Genomic DNA, 18,426 nt, shown 5'->3' with positions numbered 1-18,426 from the left:
TGTTGGATAGAAGCAGCGCTGCCTGGCTGTTTTTTTACAGTGTTTTTTTTAGTGTCAGAGCTTTGTGGTTAGGTACCAAGGACAGGCTGTTCCTGAGTTGCTCGACTCGCTCGGGAGGAAACTCTCTCTGTGTCTATTGAGAGACACTCGGGGAGCGCTGGCTGTCTGTCTTAACTGTAACCCACTTTCCTACCAGAGAGGATGTGCTCTCCTCTCCCTTTTGCGTCTTTGAAATCAGGGTCAGACAATACCGACTTCTCTGATGCCCCCATGGGAGCTAACACACACACACAGCGCTCTTTGTAGGTGGAGGGGCATGTGTGCGTTTGTGCGAGCAGTTGTACGTGCTTTACATGTGTGTGATCTCTGTCTGCCTCAGTCGTTCCTTAGATGCCTCGTTGTTATAGGAGCACAGCATCGGTTGTGTCTCTTGGTATCTGCTTCTCCACATCGGTCTTCCACGTTCAGCCATGACCCTTTCCTACAGTTTCCTTTTTTTGGCTAGATTCACTTTGTATGTCACCTCCTCTTTTCCCCACTAAAAGCCTACAGTATGAGCAGGGAGTTGCCCTCCCTCTGCCCACCAGAGTCAGGCAGGGAGGAATGGGAGGAATTTGTGATACGGGGGAGTCGGGCCGTCGTGAAGCTCCTGATACGCCCTGGTCTCCCCAGTGCTACAAACCTGGCAACCCTGGTCTCCCCAGTGCTACAAACCTGGCAACCCTGGCCTGCTGCCCTGCCAAACAGGTGCAGCGGCGAAAGAGGGAAGTTAGGCGTGGAAAGAGAAGTTAGGCGTGGAAAAAGACGATAAGAAAGAGAGAGAGAGAGAGAGCGAGATAGGCTACTGCAGAAGAGTGACGGAGCAAAAGGCTGTTGCGTTTGACCACCGTCCTTAACACACAGGTTGCACGTTTCACTGGAAGACAACAGTAGCTGATTGGTGAAATCATAATGTCAGATATAGGCTAGGTGTTATCTGATTGGTGAAATCACAATGTCAGATATAGGCTAGGTGTTATCTAATTGGTGAAATCATAATGTCAGATAGGCTAGGTGTTTTCTGAGAGGAAAGGATTGCACGTTGTGTAAAATAGAGAGAATACAGTAGAGCAAGTTCCCGTTTATTAGGCAAATGCAAGCAGTCAAGTGAGTCATGAGTGCACAGCGTGGACAATTTGCATGAATAAGAATAGCTCCATCCAACATCTGCACAAGGTCATGTGTGGGTGGTCTGGTAAATAAGAAAAAGTAATATGTCTCTGTGTGTGTGTGTGTGTGTGTGTGTGTGTGTGTGTGTGTGTGTGTGTGTGTGTGTGTGTGTGTGTGTGTGTGTGTGTGTGTGTGTGTGTATGTGTGTGCTTGTGCGTGTGCGATTGTGCGTGCGTGTGTGTGTGTGCGTGCGTGCGTGCGTGCGTGCGCGCGCGCGCGCGCGTGTGTGTGTGTGTGTGTGTGCGTGTGTGTGCGTGCGTGTGCGTGGCAGTGAGTCACAGAGGGAGAGAGAGTGATATCTGATTGAATAGAACTGTAACTTGCCACTGTTTTAGTTTCAGGGCTGGAAAGCGACAAGTGATTTCCATGCTGACGTTTCATTGTAAAGTGACTCTTTCATTACCCAGAATGAATATTACTGTGATGACCCGTGCTTCTACCACACTTTAGAAACATTGAAACCCTTTGTCATAACCATTAGCTTTGTCATCGATTCATACTCGGAAAAATTATGATCAACCCTAGTTTCAGATTAAGCTAACCCACTGTCATTCATAAACCACAATAATACTGAATGGCAGATACAGCAGATAACCTCTGATCCTTCCATATGATTCACTCTATTATCATTCCATATGATTCAGTCAAAAAGTGCTTGCTGAGGGAAGATTATGTGGCTGTGTCATACTGTGACAAGTGGGTTATCATTTATTTTGCGTGCGCACATTAGCACGATGTGTCGTTTGTGTAGGGATGCAAGCCAGGCAGCTAAAACCATATGCAGCAGATATAATAACTTGTTTTACTATGTTTTAGTAATATAGCAATATAGAAATATATATATATAAAACATATACAGTATATATACATATAAAATGTAATTAAATAGATTTTATGTTCAAGGAGGGGGGGGGGCACGTGCATGCGTGTGTGTGTTGACACCTCCATGCCTCAGACTGTGAGGCGTTTGGTTTCTCTGTACTCACAGCTACCTGGCTCATCCACAGACACAGCAGCTTCTAATAATACTTAACGGCACAGCGAGCTTCTCACTACACTGCCTAATGAATGAAGGTGTCCCTGGGCCAGTGACTCCCTTATGACCTGTTTCCTCAGCAGTGTCTGCCTGGCTGCACGTAGTGTTTTCACTTGAGGATGTTGCAGTGAAATTGGCGCTGAGGACGCGGCTCAAATGGTGGCAAAAGCATCCGGCCCATTGAAAAAACCGAATGGCCTGATTTTATTAAGTGCAAGAGATCGAGTGCCGCACCCAGAAGTTAGCATCTCCTGGTTCCCTCGTCTGGAAGTCAATGGGAGTTGTATATGGGGATTTTGGTTAGATGCCTGAAATAAGGTCTGTGTTTAACAAAAGTTTATGAAACTGAGACCTTTGTGTTCAGGAAGATGATCTTCACAAATGAACACCACTTTCATGATTTTTGAAGCGTTTTCTGAAAATCGCGACTTTTGGCAATCACATTTATGCTTGAAAAATCATAAAAGTGACGTTCATTTTGTGACGATTATTTTGCTGAACACAAATGTCGCCGTTTCATAAACTTTTGTGAAGCCTATACCTTATTTCAGGCATCTAACCAAAATCCCCACAAAAATCCCATTGCCTTACAGACGAGGGAACCGAGCACAATGCTAACTTCCGGGATGGCCTACAAAAATACAAAAATTAAATTGTCAAGGTCAGATTTCAGTGAAATCAAAGAAAACTATTTCGGTAGTGGAGTTTGTAACTTGTGAGTGAGTGGATAATGACGTTTGCAAGGAATATTGTACCAATACTATTTCAAACACCAATGATGTTCTTGAACATTGTACATCAAGATCAAATTTTGATTTATTGTTTGTATCACATATACTTTTATTGATTTTAAACATGGTATATCTGCTTACAAAAATTAATTCACAACTAACGTCATTCCCTCCCTCCCGTCCCACCCGCCCTCCTCTGAACTCTGAGCCATTGTTACATATAAATTTTGATTTATTAATGTCAAACATGATTGAATAATTGTTTGATTGAAAGAATGAATGATTGGTTCATCCATCCATGAATCCATTGATTGGGTGCTCAGGCAACTAAGATGAATGGAAGGAAGCATGGATGGATGGATGGATGGATAGGTTCATTGCGTGGATGAGGTGGATGTAAAAGCCATCCTCTGTTGATGGAATGGAATAGAGTTGAGATGAATGGAAATGGCGCTATGAATCATGCTCCACCTCCATAGCCCTTTGACATTGGAGTTAGTTTCCTACCGCCACCATGGGATGCGTGATCAGCTTTCCCTTTTCACTCATGCGATGCAGTGGGAGTGTTAGCTGCAGACGTTCTGGCGCAACTATCTGTGTGTACTTCGCCCACTGCGGTGCTGCAGTCTGCTGTGTGGGGACTCACACACTAGTAGTGGAACAGCCATGAGCTCAGAAGCTTGCTCTCGATTCGTTTGTAGTTTGTATAGTAGATGATGTTTACTATTACGCACTGTCTGAAGGCTGTGGCAGGTTGCATCACCCTAGAGGACCGTCATCGTACCCACTCTCCCTGAATGAAATTAATAGGCCTTCCTTTTAATGTCTTCTCACTTTTAGTTGGCAAACCACACAAGTGCAACTATTGTGGGCGGAGCTACAAGCAGCGCACATCATTGGAGGAGCATAAAGAGCGCTGCCATAGTTATCTGCAGAGCGTCGGCATGGACCCGGCCGCCAACAACGGCCCTTACCCAGGTAAACAGCTTTCCTAAGAATGAAACCACGAGGACAGTGCTGGTCTGACAGGGAACAGGAAATAAACCACGAGGACCGTGTTGGTCTGACGGCGAACAGGAAATATAATAGGGTGTGATGAAATGCAGCAGCAGAGTTGGGTCTCACCTCCAGAATCATCTCAAGCTCATGAGTAATCAGTCTAATCATGCAATATTAATTCATAAAAATAAAAATAAAATGCTTTGTGCTTCCATTTGGTCCAGTATGGGAGTTCTCAGGTTTTAGCCTCCCTGAAATCCCCTCCTGTTCAGTTGCACATCAAAAAGCAGAAATGATATAATGAATATGCTAAAAAGACAGGAGCTTAGAGGTCCTCAACACAATTTATTTGACATTGACTTTGAGAAAATCTTGAATGTGCTCAATTAGATTGAATGTTAACTTCATTAACACATGTTATTCAATATCTCTCTGGCTACTCTTCTTGCATTAATAATTCATTTAGTAGTTTATTATTTTCTCTGTGTGTTCATGTATGTGTGTGTGTGTGTGTGTGTGTGTGTGTGTGTGTGTGTGTGTGTGTGTGTGTGTGTGTGTGTGTGTGTGTGTGTGTGTGTGTGTGTGTGTGTGTGTACAATCTGCAATTTATGTACAGTTATTCAATTAACTAGGTCATTATTTCATTAATTCAACATTTTCACTTGAAAAATGGCTTAAAAGAAAATTTTCTTTTAACAAGAAAAGGGCAAGAAATACTAAACAGAGGTTATGGTTGAATTTCAAGCAGGGATTCAAGGCTTTAAAAAACCCAACAAATAAAGGCTAATTCTGATTTCCTTTCGTTTCCACATTTGGAAAAAAATGTTACTGTTAGCCTACGTTCAATTTAGAAACCTACCTTTTGTCCAATTTCCCATGATTTAATACCCAAATACATTTTCTGCCACCCTTTCTAACCCCTCTCCCCTCTTCCACCTGCGCAGGAGAGGTCCGGAAGGAGCCGAGGCCCCTGGCAGAGCCCAGCGTCATGGTGGCCTTCGACCGGCCGCCCGTCATCGAACGGCTGCAGAGCAACGTGGGCAAGAGGAAGAGCACCATCCCGCAGAAGTTTGTGGGTGAGTAGATGGAGGCAGTTAACAGACTGATCAGAAGTTTGTGGGTGAGTAGATGGAGGCAGTTAACAGACCAATCAGAAGCTTGTGGGTGAGTAGATGGTGGCAGTTAACAGACTGATCAGAAGTGGGTGAGTAGATGGAGGCAGTTAACAGACCAATCAGAAGTTTGTGGGTGAGTAGATGGTGGCAGTTAACAGACTGATCAGACGTTTGTGGGTGAGTAGATGGAGGCAGTTAACAGACCAATCAGAAGTTTGTGGGTGAGTAGATGGTGGCAGTTAACAGACTGATCAGACGTTTGTGGGTGAGTAGATGGAGGCAGTTAACAGACCGATCAGAAGTTTGTGGGTGAGTAGATGGTGGCAGTTAACAGACTGATCAGAAGTTTGTGGGTGAGTAGATGGTGGCAGTTAACAGACTGATCAGAAGTTTGTGGGTGAGTAGATGGAGGCAGTTAACAGACCAATCAGAAGCTTGTGGGTGAGTAGATGGTGGCAGTTAACAGACTGATCAGAAGTGGGTGAGTAGATGGAGGCAGTTAACAGACCAATCAGAAGTTTGTGGGTGAGTAGATGGTGACAGTTAACAGACTGATCAGAAGTTTGTGGGTGAGTAGATGGTGGCAGTTAACAGACTGATCAGACTGAGTGACCTCAATCTAGGAACACTAGAGCTGCAAGGTTTAATCGATTAGTTGTCAACTATTAAATTAATCGCCAGCTATTTTGATAATCGGTTTGTGTAATTTCTTTTAAGGACAAAAAGTTAAAACTCTGATTCCAGCTTCTTAAATGTGAATATTTTCTGATTTCTTTAAACAGTAAAACTGAATATCTTTGGTTTGTGTAACTTGTGGCAAAACAAGACATTTGAGGAAGTCATCTTGGGCTTTAGGAAACACTGATCGCCAGCTGTTTTCACCATTTTCTTTTTATACATTTTATAGACCAAACAACTAATCGATTAATCAGAAAAAATAATCAGCAGATTAATCAACAAGGAAAATGATCGTTAGTTGCATCCCTCAACTACACCGTGATTTATTGCTTGGAGGCATTTAGTTTGTCCTTGTCTCTCGACCCCACAACCAATTTTGCATTCAGCCAAGAGAGAAGACTTTGATACAATTGCATTCCAGCAGAGAGCTGTGCCTGCGTCAGTTAGTCTGATGTGGTGCTAGAGGTGAAACATCATTTCTTTGCAGAGGATTCAGTCGTATCAGTGCTATGGTGCTACTCGGCCATTCAGGGTATTGCGACTATGGCATTAGCTCAACCGGAATCCGAGCCTGACTTGTTCAGCCGTTTGCCAACCTCTGTGTGAAATAAAGATATTGCTTGTCCAGGCAGAGGCAGACGAACATGATACCCGACTGAGCAAGTCTGACTTTAACAGTAGCTTCACAGGAGGTTTAAAATGTAGGTTACCAGTTACAGTATAATCACGCCATGCTTTGCAATGAATTTCACAGTCATACTGTATGTTGTTCCTTCTTTCTCACTGAAACATAACTTCAGAACCATCTGTGGGAGTAATTTAAAAATGCTAGAATTTGTTTGCTTTTCCTTTTTTTTTCAAGGTTGCATACAAAACTGTATTTTTCAAAATAGTCCTGTCGTGTTTGTGAGTGCAAATTAGCTTTTTTCCTCCCCTCTCGTCAAATAGCTTTATTTACCACACTATTAGAAAGAGAGGAAGAGATTGAGCAGCAACAGTGAGCGGATGACAGATAGGCAAGGAAATGTTTTTCACTCCTTTGTGGTTAGGTAGGCTACACCTGTAACTTTATGTTGCTCTTATCGAGAGAAAACAGCTCACCGCATCCCTGTTCTGGAGGGGTTAAACAGTGCACTCATTGGGGCTTTCCACCCCATTAGACTTGCACACACGCAGACCAAGTGCAAAACGCACAAAAAAACAACAAGCCCCAAAATAATAACAAGATGTGGGTTTGATTAACTGGAATAGAGATGTTTGTGAAAACACCCATTCTCTTACCTGTTTCTCTATTTCATCTGTATCTAAAAGCAGTATTCGCCACCACTCTTGCATCTAAATTTATTCTGTTTGGCCTCATAAGGCCCATTCAGCATTCACATCTAGAAGTCACTATAAAGATAGCTGTAGTTAAAGATATTTAAATCATTCTAAGTAACAGAATAGAACTAGAATAAAAATACGTCTACAATGATGACTATATAAACACCAAAAAGGATAACTATATTTTTGTTTTATAGTTATATCTATATTCATCATTGTAGATGTGGATTGGTCTTTATGGTTTCAAATTGACATCATCTTGTCAAACCCATTCATTCCACTCAATCAAAGTGCTTCTCCTTGTCATGCAGGTGAGAAGGTGGCACGCTACGGCTACCCTGAGCTGGGCTACGAGATGGGGCTGAAGTATGAGAAGGAAGCCGAGCTGATGCAGGCCCACATGATGGACCAGGCCATCAACAACGCCATCACCTACCTGGGATCGGAAACCATCCGGCCCATGCTCCACCATCCGGGTCCCCCTCTCTCCATGTCTGAGGTGTTGCCCATGGTCAATCCCCTCTTCCACCATGTCCTCCCCCTGGCCCAACGCATGGAGCGTCCGGGAGGCCGTGACATGCTTCTGCATCCGCCCCATCCACCGCTGCCCCCCGATTTCCCCAGCCACCCCACCGCTAATGGCCCCATCGCCCTGGCAAGGCACGGGAAGCAGCAGCCCCGTCCGGGCCGAGAGGAGTCCCCCAGCAACAGTGGACTGGACTCGGCCGACTCGGCTCGAAGCAGCCCCCAGGATAGGCTGGGATACCATGGGAACAACCCCCTTTCCTGCCCCAGGTCGCGAGCCAGTCCGGCGGTGGTCTACTCAGGCGACAGAGTGACAGAGGCGCCCTCCGGCAGCGGGGCGGGTTTGGTGGTAGGGGCGATGCGAGGGCCCGCTGAGAGGCCCATGAGCCAGGAGGGGGTGCGGGTGTTCGGGCGGGAGGGACGGGAGGTGCGGGCCTTCCAGTGCGACCACTGTCAGGTGCTCTTCCTGGACCACGTCATGTACACCATCCACATGGGCTGCCATGGCTACAGAGATCCACTGGAATGCAACATCTGTGGTCACCGCAGCAAAGACCGATATGAGTTCTCCTCTCATATAGTCCGTGGGGAGCACACATTCCAGTAAGAGAGGCTGGAAGAGAGGGAATGACACATAGGGAAAGGAGCCATACTCTCTAATCTGTCCAAAACCCCCGGACCTCCAGGACGGCATGGTTGAATGGTGGGAAAAGCGGAAGACAAATGTGTAGCACAATCACTGACTTCTTTTTAAGCTACTTATGATTCTGAACAATTATATGAAGGTATGGGCCAAAGACACATTTTCTACATGTTTCTGGAAGGAAGGAAACCTTTTTGTTTTTTTGTTTCTTGTTTCCCTCCAAAAATGTTCTTTGATCGTATAACTGAGAAGCTATACTACTACTTTGAATAGTTTTCCATCTTGGTCTTATTTGAAACTGTCTCCTCTTATCACTCCACTTGTCCCGTGATGACCATGCTTTTGAAGGGCCAGGGAAAGGCTAGGTGGAGTACACATAGGCACATATACTGTAGGATATAAGAATATAAGTCAAGCACAACATCCCACCCACTGCATTGGATTAGATCAAATGTAGTTTTAATGCACCAGATAGATTATCATGATTTACATTGACAACAGAACTACCAGTAAGCCTATTAAGTGCTATCTTTAACCACTTATGAATTCAATATAGTATTGCATTTATATATTCAAGGGAGTTTTGACATATTGAGGTGTAGTTTGTCTGAATTACTTAATTCATATTTTATATGGACACACAGCCTACCCTGCTGTAACTGAGTCATGCTATTGAACCAAACTAACCTAGTAGCAGTTGCATATTGCACAGGACACATGCAGTTCAGTTCCAACACTTTGGACCAACACTCACTGACTTCCCTATGAGCAACGGTGTCTTACAGCGAATGATTTGGTTGCCCACATCTGTTAGCACGTCTTCACACTACGAGCAACTTGGTTGACTGATTGTGGGCAGTGCAAGAAGCTCTGATTACACCTGTGTAACGGTCTGCAGCTACGCAGTTTAAACAGATTTCTTTGCTGCTTTGGAATTGCCTTTCATAACGTTACATATACGTTTTGATGAGATCACATAGCTAGCTAGAAAGTACTAATCACATAGCATTAATTGAAAATTAATAGGAGGACAAAAATTACTTCATCGACCATCATCGACCATCATAAAAGTTGCAGAGAACTGAGAAGCTTTGAATGGCGGGAATCAACATCTCGTCATTTTGCACTTATCGTCCATGAAACCAAATCACATTGGTAGGAAAACAAAGAAGGGAGCATGCAAATGTGGCGGTGAAAGTTTCAGTCGTAGCCAACTCTTCTCAGCTGACAAGCTTGTTGAGCATCCACACATCCGCCAAGTTGTTTAAAGCTGCACTCGGAAGTTTTTCACACTAGCAATCGGGTGGCGGCTCTGGAGAGTCTCCGCGGGCTTGCAGGTGCCTTGAGCAATTCATAGTTGAGCAACTGTGTCCCCGTGCAACATCGTGCAACTGTGCACCATCGGCTCATACTACATCACAGTTGCTAGAGTGACATCACTGATGACATCACAACTGCCTGAGTGACATAACAGTTAAGCAATTGTGTGCCGTGCTAACTTTTGCCCAATTATTAGTATATATAGGAATCTTGCGCGCTACATGCGCTCGATTCCTAGGGTGGAGACTCTGGAGATGATGGTAAATGGTAAATGGTAAATGGACTGCATTTATATAGCGCTTTTATCCAAAGCGCTTTACAATGTGCCTACATTCACCCATTCACACACCGAAGGCGGCCAGCTGCCACGCAGGGTGCTGGCACAGCCATCGGGAGCAATTCGGGGTTCAGTGTCTTGCCCAAGGACACTTGGACATGCGGACTGGAGGAGCCGGGGATCGAACCACCGACCTTCTGATTAGTGGACGACCCGCTCTACCTCCTGAGCCACAGCCGCCCCATGATGCGCCATGGCTGCAGTTATGGAAATCGCCCACTCCGCAGGCTCCCAAAATCGTGACTGACAGACTGACAGACACTGCCCACCCACCTACGCGCCATCGTGCAACTGTGCACCATCGGCTCATACTACATCACAGTTGTTTGAGTGACATCACTGATGACATCACAATTGTGACAGACGCCACAGACAGACACCGCCACCCACTTAGCCAATTTTAACCAAGAAGAAGATATAACACCTGATAGCAGTATTTACTTTGTGAAAATAGGGCAAATGTAATGTAAGCCCTCTGAACTGCAAGGTATGGGACCCCACTTTGGGTTATGACATCAAGCATAAAGCGGCGCACTGGGCCAACGGGGTTTCTTGATGTGTAGCCTACACACCAGGCTGTGTACGGTGGCTGTTTGATGTGTAGCCAACACACCAGGCTGTGTATGGTGGCTGTTTGATGTGTAGCCTACACACCAGGCTGTGTACGGTGGCTGTTTGATGTGTAGCCTACACACCAGGCTGTGTACGGTGGCTGTTTGTATTGATGTGTAGCCTACACACCAGGCTGTGTATGGTGGCTGTTTGATGTGTAGCCTACACACCAGGCTGTGTACGGTGGCTGTTTGATGTGTAGCCTACACACCAGCCTGTGTACGGTGGCTGTTTGTCTTGATGTGTAGCCTACACACCAGGCTGTGTACGGTGGCTGTTTGATGTGTAGCCTACACACCAGGCTGTGTACGGTGGCTGTTTGTATTGATGTGTAGCCTACACACCAGGCTGTGTACGGTGGCTGTTTGATGTGTAGCCTACACACCAGGCTGTGTACGGTGGCTGTTTGATGTGTAGCCTACACACCAGGCTGTGTACGGTGGCTGTTTGTATTGACGTGTAGCCTACACACCAGGCTGTGTACGGTGGCTGTTTGTATTGGCTGTTTGATGTGTAGCCTACACACCAGGCTGTGTACGGTGGCTGTTTGTCACGTGGTGGTTTCCTGCTGTTGTATTATTAGACAGATGAGAGGCCACTTGACTCGCTGGGCTGCTCGTTCTCTATCCCGCCACCACCACTGTCACTCACAAGCACACATACACTAATGTCTCTCTCTCTTCCTCTCTCTTTCTCTCTCTCTCTCTCTCTCGGTCTCTGTCTGAACCTCGCTCGTTGCACTGCCATAATGTCACCACATGAAAGTATGACCTTTTACAGAGGGGAGAAGGAGCAAGGGAGAGCAAAAGAGCATTGTTACCATACCAGTTTCAAGGCACTTCCCAGAACTGTAGCAGTCCAAATCACCTCTGTAAACCTGTTCTTTATGCTGGAAGCACATAGTATGAGAAGGGGAATGGAATGGAGAGTAGGGGGTAAGCCGCTGTCTGACTTCAAATCTCTCATCCATCATCTGTGAAGGACAGGGTCGTAACCCTCCTATTGTGTTAACATTTACAGACATCTTTTATGTTTGGAGTCAAAATTCATCCCAGCAATTTAAACCTAGAAATAAATCTGTTATCCAAGTTTACACCTCAGAACATCAGCAGGTAACACATAGCAGTTAGCCAATAATGGAGAAAATAAATAAATAACTAAATAAATACGTAAAAAGTCTTTCAAAGAGCTGATAGGACCTCATTAACAGAAAATCTTCAGATGAGATAAAACTATGAAAATGTGTTAAAACTGTCCATCCTGTTAGCAAAAGCTAGCTAGCTAAAGCATGGGGATGTTTTTTTAAAGATCAAAAGTTACACTGCAAAGTCCCCCCAGGTATCAGTCAAAACAAAGAGACAGAAAATATGTATACAACTTTTATATTTCCTCTGGTTTTTTAAGGCATTTGTGTTTGGGGTCATTACACCGTTGTATACAAAATGTGTAACCTTCAAAACGTATCATCATTTTATTAAATTCTATTGAACAAGTTATCCATAATAGGAGGGTTATATGAGCCATAAAACCAGATGCAGGTGTTTACTCTCTCTCTCTCCAATACAGTAATAGGATGTAGATAGGATTCAGCTTTACCGTTGGCCATGCACTGTACGTCCGAGCACTGACAGGCAGCATTGTGGAGTCCAGGTACTACAGTAAGGTATGGGTGGAGTGGAGGAGGGTACTACAGTAAGGTATGGGTGGAGTGGAGGAGGGTAATCTTGACGAAACACAAATTAGTATCCAAATGGGTCATATTGGTCTCAGTCTTTAACAAACATGTTGGCTACATGTTCCATGTTGCTTAAAGACTGGATCAGTACTCGGTGGAAGTTGGGGAGTACCGTAAATTCCGGACTATAAGCCGCACCGGTGTATAAGCCGCACCTGCAAAGTTGACTATTTTTTTCTTATATAAGCCGCACCGGACTATAAGCCGCGGGTGTTTTAATGTTTTTTTTTTTTTTTTTTTTTTTTTTTTTTTTTGTGTTTTAATGTTTAATTACCATATGTAAGGGTTCATGCACAGAGGGGATTGTCGGGAAAGAGATGGCTGTTTGAGGAAGCTCCCATTTATTAACATTTCAACAAAACAACATAACACAACACCACCTGTGTTGTTTTTTACAGTGCACACAGTGTCATACAGTGTCATACAGTGTGGTGAAAAGAGGGCAAGAGAGGAAATTAAAACTTATTATAGTTATATAGGATTTATAGTTAGAAAGAGTGCTAAAAAAGAGAGATTTTTTTTTTTTTTTTTTTTTTTTTTGGAAAAAATCCATAGATAAGCCGCAGGGGCCAAAAAAGGCCAAAAAACGGGAAAAAAGGTGCGGCTTATAGTCCGGAATTTACGGTAGTAGTTTCACACAAAAACCTCGAAAACAAATTCCTAAGGCATTCTCTGATCAAAAAAGGCAGTTCTTCTCTGTTTACATGTTGCCTCTCTTGTGCCAGGTCGGCACCCAGCTATAAAAGCTTACTGTCTCGTCAAAGTATTGGCACTGGAATTTTGTTTACGCCTCGCAGCTGTGATATTGACTCTATACATTCCTGTCATGTGTTATTCTTGTAAATATTTAATTATTATGTGAAAAGCCTTATCTGGTTAGGCAGATGTCCTCCTACCAAATGTGTCCTTTTCCTACTGTAAATCTGAAGTTAATTTTAAAGTCGTATTTTTCTTTCTTAATCCCTTGCAGAACATTAGTGTGCTGAATTAGGATTATCCTCGTATTGAGGGGAATACAGGTAAACAGACTAAGGCTAAAACAAATTCAACTGGAATGATATATGTGCTGTGTCTGAGTCTCATTTGTAGCTCAAGTTGTCTTTGTAAAGAAAACTCTCTGGGACACAGAGTGCTTTTATTGCTAGTTTTCCTCTCTGAGTCTTGTAATACGGGCAGCCTTACTTGTATAAGAACGCTTTAACTGAAAAGGCCGTATGAACAAAGACAAAAGGAAATCTTTCTACCAGTCCTCAGCACATAGTGAGGCACTTACTTGAAAAGAAAAAAATATTACCATTGTTTTTCCAATCCATGGGGAGATGTTTTTATACATTTTGAAAATGAGTGTGCTGGATGTCTATTTTTCTGCCCAATTGTAAATATGAATAGTTTTGTGACATTTGTGTGTTTTTTAAGTCTAAAAAAATACTTATAAACAAAGAAAGGGTTCAGGAATGTATTTTTTATAGAGATAATATATGAAAGGTATATTTTGGCACTGAATACTGAAATGGACAGCAATTTGTGCCGATTGATCATCTGTGAGACTGATGACAATCTTCTGATAGGAGGGTTCTCTCAGGGTATTTACATAGGCTATGTATTTTTATGTCCTTATTATGAATTATTTATCAAAAAATTGTAAATTGAAATGCGTTGGGGAATTTGGAATTACTTAAATGGGTCCAACGCTGAAAATGGAAGATGGAGAATTGTTCAGTCCTGTTTTCCACATACATGACCATAAATGAAGACACACTGCTGTGAAGAATATAATGTATGTTTTTAAGGCATGGGTTTTTCTGTATTAAAGCATTGATTTAACTGCTGTGGCTGTTTTGTGAAGTTTGAGAGTTGAAACAGTAGGTCCTACATCGGTGGTTCACAACGTGGGGTCCCGCGGCCACCAGGGGTCTTTGAGCGGATTCCAGGGGGTCCCCTGCAGAATGTAAATTGATGAATTATGAAATGATTAAACCATACCATTATTTAATTTACACGAGACTAATTAGAGAATGTAGAAGAATGAAGAATTCTGATCATAGTTCCACCTGCCTACAATACAGATGGAATTCTGGACAAACTCATATCTAGCAATAACAAATATTTGCAGATTTGGACAGAGACATGTCTTCAAATGGGGGTCTGTGGCTGTAATGTAAATTTAATTATGAGTCCTTGTCTTGATATGAAAACGGTTGAGCATCAGTGTCTTAAATGACAGGTGTGTGGGACAACACAATACAAAATATGCAGACCTGGCATCTCCTCCTTTACTTTCCTACATTAATACATTTTACTAATAGTCCACAAATTGATGCAAAAGCACCAAATTTGACTCGCTATCTAGATCTGCAAACAACTTTTTTTAGGGCATTTTGCCTTTATTTAGATAGGACAGTACGCAGAGTGGAAAGGTGGGGAAAGAGAGAGGGGATGACATGCGGCAAAGGACCTCAGGTCAGATTCGAACCCGTGTCGGCCGCACAAAGGACCGAGCCTCCGTGGTATGCGAGCTACCAGGTGAGCCACCAGGATGCACAGGACTATAAACATCTTAAAGTGATGTTGAGATTTTACTTTGTGTAACAGCTATGATATAAACCCAAAATTGGAAGTTCTCTGTCAGATTCTGACAAAGTATAGTTAAGTATTATAGTCGTGCTGCTGAGTTGTTTTTAAGTGAATCCCTTCCAGTGTAACACTGAAATCCGGTCGGAAGAACTCAGGAGGTCCCTGAAGATCATCAAAGACACAAACCATCCCCACAACAGCCTGTTCTCCCTGCTACCCTCAGGGAGGAGATACAGGGTTCCAAAAGCACACACAAATCGCTTGAGGAACAGTTTCTTCCCGCAGGCCACGAGACTCCTTAACATACACAAATAGTGTAGTAGTCGTACCGTACCGTACTGCAGCTGCTACCATTATGTATGCCTAATGTTTAATTGTATGTTTAACAAGGTACATGCTATTTGCACCTGTATGTCAAATACGTCGAATTTTAAATGTCTGAACACGTCTTAACGTATGCACAATGCCTAATGTTTAATTGTATGTTTAATAAGGTACATGCTATTTGCACTGTATGTCAAATACGTCGAATTTAAAATGTCTGAACACGTCTAACGTATGCACATGACATGTGCACCTATGTGCAATGAATATGCCACTGACTTGTCTTATCGCTATTCTGCCTTATTGCCTATTGCTGCTTAGTATTGCTTATTGATGCCTATTTCTTATTGCCTATTGCTCATTGCTTGTTGCCTATTTGTACTATGTCGTAAACGGAGTCCACAGCACAAGAATTTCACACGTGATACTTGTACCATGGAGTGACAATAAAAATCTTGAATCTTGAAGAAACATATGCCGAAATGGAAATATTTAAAGGGAAAAAAGTATATCGGCAGCTTCAATAACCCATAGAAGGCTTATAAGTAAACCGGGGAGAGGTTACTGCATGCAGCAAACCCTCGTACTCAAACATTCAATGTAATAAAATAAGTTTGTTTCTGGTCTTTGTCTATGAACAGGTGGGAGCTAGAGCCTGTTGAAGCCTCTAAATGTCAGAGCAGCCTCTTCACCCCCTCGCTTCTTTAATCTGTGCATATCACACACACACACACACACACACACACACACACACACACACACACACACACACACACACACACACACACACACACACACAATCAAAGCTCACTGAAGGCGGTAGCAAAACTGAGCAGTGCAAAACCTTAACAGACCCTGAACTGTATCTTTGCATAAGACACAATCCCTCTGTTTACCTGCTTGGCAGTTTATTGTTTGTTCCTGTCTCAATCTCTGTTTGACTCATTGCTTCAACACAGGAACAATGAAACTGCCCTCACTACATGGGTCTCCTCTCTTCTGGCAAAAAGCCACCCACCTATCAAAATCAGAACTTGCTCTGAATCCAGTCAAACCAAGCAAAGCGCAAACATTCAAATGATGATGTTTTGACATCTTTGAGCTTTTAAGCCAGTTTATTCTTACTTTTGGCTCCAATTAAGACACCCATTTAATCCCACCGGTCACAATAGTGAGCGTAAAAAATGTTTTCAGTTATAAGGCTCTAAAAATGTTAGTGAATGATGTATCAATGCATTTCCATCAAATATTGAAATAATAAAGGGTCTCAAATATGTACAGTGTGTTTAGTGTGAATTGTCACATGACTAGAGCTGTTTACTTCCTGGTTGCACCAGGTGAAGAGCTTGGCTGCATCAAAGCTCGCAAACAAAAGGTTATTAAAGTATGTTAACATAAAGATAGGACCAAGATTTTTGGCACACATCATCTTGAAGGTGTCTAGTGTAGATATATGTATTTGCAATTACTCAACTTTGTTCAGTGTGGTCATAGAATGAGTAAACATGTTGACGGCAACAATAGTGACTTGTAGGATAACACAGTGCCTCTAGCTAGGTATACACATACTTATACACATACATTAGGGATGGGTCATGATTTTCAAATGTACTTCAGCCATGCCAACAATGGTTTGTCAGAAGAGAACAGCCTTCACCGACGCAGTGCGACTCTACCACCAGGCTCATGGACACTACAGCACCTGGGCAGCACATGTGGCATACCATCGGAGATTCTGTCTAACCTGGTGATGGAGGGCCTCCTCCCCAAATTGAGGGAGCTCATCTCCCTTGACTCAAAGGCAAGATGCATGAGAGGCAGAGGAACTGGATGCTGATCAGTGATGCGGTGCACAGCCTGTTGCAGCACCAGCGCCAAGCCCAGTACAAGGCAGTGATGCAGCGGTGTGAGGTGGGTCCCGTGCTGCAGACCTCCATATGAACAGTCATGGACCAGATCCCCACCAAGAAGCATGTCACCAGCAAGATGTGAGCGGTGGTCCACCCCAATGCAGAGAAGCTGCTGAAGGTGAGCATCCAGCTCTACTGATGGAGCCCACCAGCCATGGCTTCTCCGATATCTACCATGCTTTCTTCAGGGAGCTGGTGAACATGCAAGAACACCCTTAACAAAGGCGAATGTGGTGGGCCACAAGATCAGCATGTTGCCCTTCCACCTGGTAGAAATGCAGAGCTGCTACGAGAAGGGGAGCAGCTGAGCCTGAGGGTCTGCAGCGGAGGTTCGAAGTCTCCAGCCTCTCTGTGTTCATCCAGAGGGCCAAGATCCTCATGAGAGAGCAAGTGGATGATGCAGTGTACACCTTTGAGTAGATCATTCACCAAAGTTTGTAGTCTCAGGGTATGGAGGGCCCTGTAAGACCATCCAGCACTGCCAGGACCGAGTCGTCAAGAAATGTGACTATGACAGCAACATGGTGAGGAAGCGTTTCTTCCATGAGGCTCTCCTCTCCTGCAGATCTTCATCCCCTACATGCTGAGCAGCTCAGCCCGCGCCTCCCAGCTGCCGCATTTCAAGGAGCTGATCTTTGAGGACTTCTCCCATTTTTTCCTGGTGGGAAACATTTTTGAGGAGGTGGTGCTACTCCGTCATGGACATCATGATGACTGTGAAGGAGGCAGCGATCCAGTGGAGACACAACCTGTACAGGGACAGCATCATCCTTACCAGCAGCGACTCCAACCTCCACCTCCTGAGTGAAAACCCGTCCATCAACTGGGCTGGGAAGTACGGAGCCCAAGAGGAGGTAGATGGAGTAAGGGGGGTGGTGAGGGCGAGGAGTCCCAGAGGAGGAGGAGGATGAAGCAGGTGGTGTCCATGATCCAGGTGTAGGTTCTCTCCAGTTCTTCCTGGTGAGTCATGGAGGATGGGGAGGAGGAAGGGGAGGATGGGAACAGCCAAGCGCACATACCAAGGCAGAGTGAGAACAGAACCAGCAGTCCCAAAACATCAGTCCCATCGGTGAATGTGCTACAAGAAGCACACTAGAGGAAGTAGATGATGCCCTGCAGGGAGAGGAAAGCCAGCGGCGGAGGGAGAACTCCCACCCACCAACCAGGAGGCACCGGCAGCTACAGATGTGTTGCCGCCACCGCCACAGGAACGGAGCAGGGGCCCATGTCGGCACCACAGAGCCCCCAGCGGTCAGGCTGGACTACCCCCCACCGCTGCATGATGACAGCAACTTCCAGTCCCCCACTGGTGAGGAGGTGGTGGAGGAAGAAGAGCATCCATTATTGAGGCTCCG

The 18,426-nt window shown here is 44.3% G+C and overlaps 1 protein-coding gene and 1 pseudogene across 2 annotated transcripts in view; both read left to right on the top strand.

Moving 5' to 3' along the window:
- The window catches only part of ikzf2 (IKAROS family zinc finger 2), a gene marked incomplete at its 3' end in the record, with an annotated part of 32,102 nt that extends 23,879 nt beyond the window's left edge, over nucleotides 1-8,223 (top strand). Inside the window, exons 7-9 of the mRNA XM_083639526.1 lie at nucleotides 3,817-3,954; nucleotides 4,920-5,051; nucleotides 7,403-8,223. Coding sequence (XP_083495652.1) covers nucleotides 3,817-3,954; nucleotides 4,920-5,051; nucleotides 7,403-8,223 — 1,091 coding nt within the window. The remainder of the gene's footprint in view (nucleotides 1-3,816; nucleotides 3,955-4,919; nucleotides 5,052-7,402) is intronic.
- Nucleotides 8,224-16,789: 8,566 nt separating this feature from the next.
- On the top strand, nucleotides 16,790-17,982 carry LOC310777803 (protein Niban 2 pseudogene; annotated as a pseudogene). Its single transcript has one exon. The product of its transcript is annotated as a protein Niban 2 pseudogene (transcript).
- The last annotated feature ends 444 nt before the right edge of the window (nucleotides 17,983-18,426 follow it).

This window comes from Poromitra crassiceps, assembly GCF_964638095.1.
Source record: "Poromitra crassiceps genome assembly, chromosome: 6".
In the NCBI taxonomy this organism is placed as follows: Eukaryota; Metazoa; Chordata; class Actinopteri; order Beryciformes; family Melamphaidae; genus Poromitra; species Poromitra crassiceps.
The sequence above is the reverse complement of the archived record's forward strand: the minus strand, read 5'-3'. Positions and strand labels throughout refer to the sequence as shown.